This window comes from Hevea brasiliensis, chromosome 13 (assembly GCF_030052815.1).
Source record: "Hevea brasiliensis isolate MT/VB/25A 57/8 chromosome 13, ASM3005281v1, whole genome shotgun sequence".
Classification (NCBI taxonomy): domain Eukaryota; kingdom Viridiplantae; phylum Streptophyta; class Magnoliopsida; order Malpighiales; family Euphorbiaceae; genus Hevea; species Hevea brasiliensis.
In genome coordinates this window covers 48289689-48297905 of record NC_079505.1, presented here as the reverse complement: position 1 = coordinate 48297905, position 8217 = coordinate 48289689, and the positions used below count along the sequence as shown (strand labels likewise).

General features: G+C 31.6%; 1 protein-coding gene across 1 annotated transcript; it reads left to right on the top strand.

Moving 5' to 3' along the window:
* The first annotated feature begins 2383 nt into the window (after window positions 1-2383).
* On the top strand, window positions 2384-7793 carry LOC131171875 (probable receptor-like serine/threonine-protein kinase At5g57670). Its single transcript, XM_058131999.1, has 10 exons — window positions 2384-2967; window positions 3103-3224; window positions 3293-3411; window positions 3507-3613; window positions 3711-4091; window positions 5162-5416; window positions 6397-6554; window positions 6674-6889; window positions 6978-7127; window positions 7393-7793. The coding sequence occupies exons 1-10, from the start codon at window positions 2832-2834 to the stop codon at window positions 7537-7539; spliced, it is 1791 nt and encodes a 596-aa protein (XP_057987982.1). The 5' UTR covers window positions 2384-2831; the 3' UTR covers window positions 7540-7793.
* The last annotated feature ends 424 nt before the right edge of the window (window positions 7794-8217 follow it).

The window sequence follows — 8217 nt, the reverse complement described above, 5'->3', positions numbered from 1 at the left end:
CAATAGTATAAAATGCATCAAACTTAGGGTTAAAAATTTTTTTAAATTGCTAACCATGCTTCCTAAAGTGTATTTTGATGCATTTTTCTTTCATAAGATAAAAAAAAAAAAAAGACTTTTTTTTGTTCATTTAAGTTTTTATCAAAATTATAGTTGATTATGGGTCTGTTTTAAATCGGATTTTTTAATTGACTTTCTTTTTTTTAATTTTGTTGGTCATTTAAGTTTAGATTATTTCAAGTGATATACGAATTAATCAAGTTCTATGCACCTCTTAACTGAAATAATCGGTGACTATGCATAAATGATTTTGAATCATATCCTGATGAATTTGTGGGTTATTGATTATTTCGGGCCAAAATATTGATTTTTATCAGAAAAAATGTATTTTTATTCATTTAATTTTTTTTTATCAAAATTTTAGTTTGATTTAATTCAATTTAAATGGATCAGTTTTAAATCAAAATTTTGGATCAAATTTCAAATGATTTTTTCTAAATTTGCTGGTCATTTAAGTTTAGATCACTTCAAGTTTTATATGAATTAAAATGATCGTAAATTATTTTAAATTAAAAAAATTCAGTTGAAATTGATACGTCGGATCAAAATTTTACGTAATTAATAGGGATTGGGATGGATACAGGATCGGCTTTCCTAATGATTCGAATTTCTAATTGCAAATATGCATCGTTGGGACTTCCTTTCAGAAATGATATTATTTGTTGGTTGGGATATATTAGATATGTACCAGTCATTCTGTACAAAATTGGCCCACTAAATGTGGATCAACCTCCTCAGGCCTTTAGACTTTACAGGCCTACCTGGAAATGACCAAAACAGGGTTGGCCCACTCAAGGACAATGCTGTTAAAAAAAATGATTAAAAAAAAAAAAAAAAACTCAGGTTATTAATGCATTTCGGGTTCATTGAAGGTTATATTTGATTCAGATTCATTGAAGACTTTTCCTCCAAAATTATTGTCCTCAGCCTCATCACTTACCAACCACTACAATGGCAAATTATTCAATTCATTAATAATGTATTAATTAAGGATAGTCTGATAGTTTAATTCATCTTCCCTCAACTTTAAAATATAAGAATTTTAAAACATAAAAAGTGAAAATATTTCGAGTTTGAACATCTTATCTATTTATTATGAGATTACTCATTATAATGAAGAGAGGAGACTATCTTCATTATGTAGCCTATCAATTATTTTCTAATTTATTGTGCCTCTTATGAAAAAAAATGATGTTGAAAAATTAAAAAAAAAAAAAGAAAGAAAAATAGACATTCAGGTGGATTTTCTCTAAGTAAAATCATGCTGTATGATGCAACTCTTTCACTTCACACAAGAAAATTTTAGATGAATCGATTGCTAAATGTTAGGTAAATGCTAATGAAAATACTCTCATCAACGAAGCTTCTAAATAAAGTTGCAACTGCGGTGGAAAGATGGCAAAAGTATTGTGAGAAAAGCAACCCATCTAATAAGGTCCTTGCTCAAGACGACTTTAGTTTGTCCAAATGGAAGAAACCTCGCAGTGAAATAGTATCATGTGACACACAAAGATGTTCTTTCATCCAGCGACCAAAATTTTGCAAACGCTACTCAAGAATAAGCCAAAAAAGACAATTCAAAAGAGAGAAAACACATATTAATATGTCCACATTCACGCAGTTGACTGCTTTCTTTTATTATGAGAAAATTCACAAAATATACCATATTAGGATTTTTTTTTTGTAAATTATATTGTACACATCCAATATTAAAAAGCAGTACATCCATTACTCACAAAGAAGCAGTTATTCCTTAAATTAGGAGTATAGACACTATTATTTTGTAAATGAGGATGCGCATACATCATGAGCATTCAATAATTTGCCTACTTTTTATATGACTAGTGTTTAAAGAAGCCACAAATGATAATGCCTCTACCCATTATGAAAATGTCCTCAAAATAATAATGCACTGTTCTGGGAGAGCAACGCACAAACAGTAAATATATCACGATCTATATATAACATTCCCTTCATTTCAAATTTTAAGTGTCCGATAATATTCTTAATATGAGCCACCTTAACCCAATATGAAAAAAAAAAAAAATTTACAAATGGTAGTGGGACTTCATCTTTGATAATCGTTTGTAACATGAATGAATAAAGATGAAGTATCTTATAGTAAGACATTATTTTGCCATATGCCCATGTCTAAGCCTGGAGGGTAGAGTTGAAGACAAACAGCAGTTGTCCCATACTCTTGAATGAATAAAAAAATCTCTCTCTCTCTCTTCCATGTGGAAAGGGGAACCGTTAGTTTCTTCTCAACGTTTCATTCATGATAAAGATAAGGCTTTCTTTTTGAGTGGCAAATAGACCTTCCTACCAAATCCAACAAATTATTACTTCGTTATAGCCAGTTTGAAATTTTGGCTTAGATAGCAAGACTTATCAAATGCATATGCCAATCACCTTTGCTTATACCCCAAAGCACCCAACCATAAACACTTAATTCTACTCCCATTTTCTTTAGAGAAAGAGTTCTATAATCACTTCGATCTGGCCTATTGCCACTGTAAAAGCCTTTCTATGCTTCCTTAACAAGAATAATAGAATGTGTGTGTGAGAGAGAGAGCAAAATGTGGCCTTCACTCTCTACTGACCTTAATCATTCTGTTGTTCCCTTGCACTTTATTATTAAGCTCATGAGTTTCAGTGCTTCAGATTTATAATAGAAGCCTCATAAAAAGCAAAATAACATAAGGGAGATTCCTAGTCTCAACTCATCGACAAAGAATCTAAAGCTGGTCGGCCATTTGGTTGCAGATAAAATGATCCCTGTTTCAGCTCCTGCCAAAATACTGATGGCCATCCCTTTAGACCTAGATGATAGTAAAGAGCTTCTCTCATGGGCAATCTCAGTTCTTGCTCGTCCCAATGACGACATTGTTGCCATTCATGTTATTGGTTAGCTCTCTCTCTCTCTCTCTCTCTCTCTCTCTCTCTCTCTCTCTCTCTCTCTCTCTCTCTGTGAATATTGAATTAATCAAGTTCTATGCACCTTCTGAAATAACATGCATGTTTATTATTTGTTGAAAACAGTTGGTGAGGAGACAAAGAAGCAGCGCGAATTGATAAAGGGGAAAAGTTCGCAGATTCGCCAAGCAAAAGCACATGTTATTTCTGTGCTTGGAGAATTTGCCAGGACCTGCCAATCTCAGCAGGTACACAACTCTTGTTAAATTCATTCTTCAACAAATCCATTCAGGCTGATTTAAGATTCTGTTTCCAGATAAATTTGGAGGCTAGAGTAGGCTTTAGCTCTAGCATCTCTAAAGGGCTAATTCAGGAAGCAAAATCTATTTCAGCTGACTATCTTCTTATTCGTGGCTTGAGAAGCCGATCAAACAGGTGAGAAACAAGGTTCAATATTTGATAATTTCCATTGGTTTTTTGACATGATCATTCACAAATAACATTACCCTTATTGTTTTGACCTTGTTTAGAACTTGGCATGAAGTTATAAGGTACTGTTTTAAGCATGCCCCAGAAGGCTGTACAGTGATTTCAATTGGAAAATGTGTACAGCGTCTGCAAAATTCTGATTCAAAAGGTTGGTTTTATTCTAAAACAAGAACCCTTAATTTACTCAGAATAAATAAAACCAACTTCAATTTCAACCTGGGTAATTAATCTTTCTCTTGTTGCAGAAACTGAATCAAGTTCCAGGTGGTTGTGCAATCGAAGTGGCAGGGCTACTACCTCCCCTGTTGTATCAAAAGTGACGAGTCAAAAATCTTCACCGAGATCTGTAATAGATGAACTTGATGGAGAATCTCATAGCACAGAAGATGATACCATCAGCTTTGAAGGCTCAAGCATTACTACTGAGTCACCTTCACTGCCTTCCAAGTTCAAAAACGAATCGAAAATAAGAAAGCAAATGTCTGCATGCAAAATTATCTCCTCAATCTTTACGTCACCGTTGAGAAAAAGACGGGGCAGTTTTTCCAACAAAGAGAAGCAACAGCCGTTGCTTAAGTGCTTCACATATGGAGAGATTGCCAACGCCACAAATAACTTCCACACAGGTAATTTAGAATGCAACTAAAGCATTTCAAAGTGCTAATTTTCTTTTTCCAGATTTATCCACGGTTTCTAAAGCATGATTTTTCTTTTTTAAATCCTGTTCATTATTGACCAATACACAAAATACATAGTGGAATTTATTAATGCATGAATTTCCTGCGTATGAAGGTAAGCCAAATTCTGTTCAAAATGAAAAATAAACAAATAAATTGAACTAATTTAATTTAAAAATTCCATTTTTTTTAAATCAATTTGGTTATTTTTTTTTTTTAAAGAAAACTTATCTATTTGATTTAATTTTAAAGAAAATCGATAAAATTGACTCGAATAAAATTGAAAATAAATTTTATTATTTTATTAATTATTATTAGATCTCAAATTATAATTAAAAATATGAAATAACTAAAATTAAGTCTGAAATGACTCCATAATAAGTCAAAAAAAAAATCTCAAGATGAAGCCCAAACTAAAAAAATTAAATTGAATCAAATTAAACTGATTTAATTTGATTTGATTTTCTTTCCATTTTAGTTCATTTTAATTTAGTCTACCATAAATTTTAATTTATTCAGTTTTCAAACCAAACAGATTGATACTCAGTCACCCAACATGTTACATTACTGAATTCTTAAAAAATTAACGAGTTCTGTTTTTTTATCAATTTATACACTACAAATATATAATTTTACATTGCAACGTATACTGTATTTCGTTTTGAAAAACTTAAAATTTAAGGTTTGCCCTTCTGAATTTTAAAATTTATCCTAAAGTAATATTGCTCACTGATTTTACCAATTTCTTTAGATATTTTATTCCAATAATATTTTTCCCTACTAAAATTTTAGATTTATCTCATTTGAATTTTGAAATTTATCTTTAAAGTAATTGATATTATGTATACATATATAACTTCTCTCATATATATATATATATATATATATATATATATATATATATATATATATATATATACATATTTTATTTTATCATAAATATTTCTTAATTAACTTAATTATATGATTTGAATTGGAAAGTGATCTACTGTCTGCTTGGTTGGTTTGATTATAATCAGAAAATATAGTAGGCAGAGGAGGGTACTCAGAGGTGTATAGAGGTGACCTTTCAGATGGGAGAAGAATTGCAGTGAAGAGATTAGCTGAGGACAACAAGGATGCTACAAAGGAGAAAGAGTTCCTCATAGAATTGGGTATTATTGTTCATGTCTGCCATCCCAATACTGCAAATTTAGTTGGCTGCTGCATTGAAAATGGACTCTATCTCATTTTCAATTTCTTTCAAAATGGAAATTTGGCATCTGCATTGCATGGTATGGCAATATTCCTTTCACAATTGCTTGGCAAACCTAGCAAAATAAAGGCGTTCATTTCATCTATTGCCACTAAAATTAACACAATCATTTTTAGTCACAAGTCATTGAATTTCTATTGGTTATAGTGAAAACAATGCAAGTTTTTTGGGTATTTATTATATCTTATTTAGCTCAGAATCCAACCAAGATCTAGCTGCAAATCTTACATATCATTCTGATTAGGATTTGTTTAATCCCACTAATATGGTGTAGTGGATAAAAAGTAATCTTACTTATGCTAAAACTCATGCCGAATTAATTAAGGTACAAATATAATTGAAATAATTAAGGTGCAAATCTTAATATAAATATTAAATTTAAACTCTATTATATAAAATCGAAAATCGAGCTAATAGTATCACAACAGAAGAAAAAAAAAAAATATATATATATATATATATATATATATTCTTCGACTAAAGCTCTCATCTGTCTGTTTTCTCTTCTATTAAATTTTCGGCTATGACCAAGCTAGGTTCTAGTGCAAGCGACATAATTGATATTGTTGGTTAAATTTAAGTTATTTCATTGTGACAAATTGAAATAATGATCTATTTATGAAATCAATCACAATTAAGGGTCCCATAATGCAACACTAGCTAGTCATGCCAGCAAAACTGAGAGAATGGAGTTATAATAAAGGGTAGATGCATGACTATGCCAAAAGTAATGCATAATCAATGTTTTGGTCATATTTTTTAATTTAAATCCAGTTTATCATAAACTTAAGACATAAGATCTGTATAGTGTGACCTTTGTCTGTATCTTGGGTTCATGGTAAACCAGATTAGGAAAGAATTTCCCTGTTCTTGTAAGACTTGAGTTGTATTTCAAGAAGCATTCCTAACCTTTTGAACTAATGCATGCACAAGGAAGAAAAAATTTGTACCCTTTAATAGAAATCAAAACAAAAACTAAATTTGGATTATGAATATCAGGAAAAACAAGCCTGTCCTTAGAATGGGCAGTGAGATTCAAGATTGTCCTTGGAGTGGCTAGAGGTCTACATTATCTCCATAAATGCTGCAAGCACCGAATAATACACCGTGACATAAAAGCCTCTAATGTTCTTCTTGGACCCGATTATGAACCACAGGTGAATTAACTAAACAATGGAAGCAAAGCTCTAGCATAATTGCCTTCTTCTTCTTTCTTCTTCTTCTTATTCTTCTTCCTGGTTAATTTACATGAAGAAATCATGTGTGTCTTAAGCAGATCACGGATTTCGGGTTGGCAAAGTGGCTTCCTAACAAGTGGACTCACCATGCTGTGATTCCAATTGAAGGTACATTTGGGTACTTGGCACCAGAGTACTTCATGCATGGAATCGTGGATGAGAAAACTGATGTTTTTGCATTTGGAGTTCTGCTTTTGGAGATTATATCTGGCCGAAGGCCTGTGGATTCATCCAAACAAAACCTTCTCTTATGGGTATGCAACCATTAATTATATATTTGTTGTAAGGTACAAGTTCAAAATGGATTTTATATACACTAAAATGACTTGTTACTATGCGTAGGCAAAGCCTCTAATGGAATCTGGAAAGATCAGTGAACTAGCTGATCCAAAACTAGAAGGCAAATTTGATGAAGACCAAATGTACAGAGTAGTGCTAACGGCTTCATATTGTGTGAGACAGTCCTCGGTATGGCGTCCATCAATGAGTGAGGCAAGTGTTTTTGCTCATTTTTATAATATAAAACATTGAGTTCAGCTCATTGGTACATAGCTTATTTATTATTCTTGAGATATTTATACCTAAATCCAGCCCACCATGGATTTAAAACATAAATATATGAGAACTATGTATTTAAGAAATGAGTCTCACCACATATCTTGTATCTTGAGTCTATAGTGAAACGGGTCTAAATAAGAAAAATTCATCTTACATATATCATAAAATGGGGAAAAATAATCTCTCTTATCTTATTTAGGTGTTAGAGCTTCTAACCATTGGCCATGACTCTGAACTTGCAAGAAGCTGGAGGATGCCAAAGTTCACCTCTGATGAATTGGATGATTACTCCATGGTTTTTGGATATGAGGTTCCTGTGGATGTTGCTTTAGAAGATTATTTGTAGTTGCACCTTCTTATTGTGTCTTAAAATTTTCCTTGTTTAAGGAATTTTAATTAATTGTTTGGTAAAATGATAAGAGCTTCTTAGCTTGCATCTATAATGTAACGGGAAATTTTGGACTAGACTCGATCCACTGTGGAAACAAGACATAATATGTATGATAAGATCACACATTTATGTCTTGGTTCTATGATGGAACAGGTGTAGATAAGTTTTTCCATAACGTGATATATAAGGATTGATGAGTTTTCTGAGTAGCCACACCTCTCTTCAAATTTACTTTTCCCTTCTAAAGATTTTTTTTTTCAAAGGGATCAAGGAACCAAAATTGAAAGAAATATTGTTTTGCTTGTCACCTAAACTGGTTATTCTTATATGTAACTTATCTACTTTTACCATTTTCAATTGTTTGGCATTAATTATTCCTACTAGGATTGTATTATAAACTCTAGTATGGGATCTTATCCATGGGTCTTTAATAGAAAAATCTATAAGTGAAGAATTGCTGAAGTGAGGTTTATTAGTGTTTCAACCTTTATATGCTATGACATAATGTGGAGGAACTGAAAGGACACATTAAAGATTACCATCCAAACTGAGTATTAAGAATGAACTTTTTTCTTTTCATTAATTTTAACTAGCCTTTAAATATAATATATAACATAAAAATCAATAAAGATT

What these genes read in the sequence shown, in the direction of transcription:
- LOC131171875 (XM_058131999.1), top strand. Translation starts at nt 2,832, where the DNA reads ATGATCCCTGTTTCAGCTCCTGCCAAAATACTGATGGCCATCCCTTTA. An exon ending in CACAAATAACTTCCACACAG is followed by an intron (nt 4,092 to 5,161) that starts GTAATTTAGAAT and finishes GATTATAATCAG; the next exon opens with AAAATATAGTAGGCAGAGGA. An exon ending in TTTGGCATCTGCATTGCATG is followed by an intron (nt 5,417 to 6,396) that starts GTATGGCAATAT and finishes TATGAATATCAG; the next exon opens with GAAAAACAAGCCTGTCCTTA.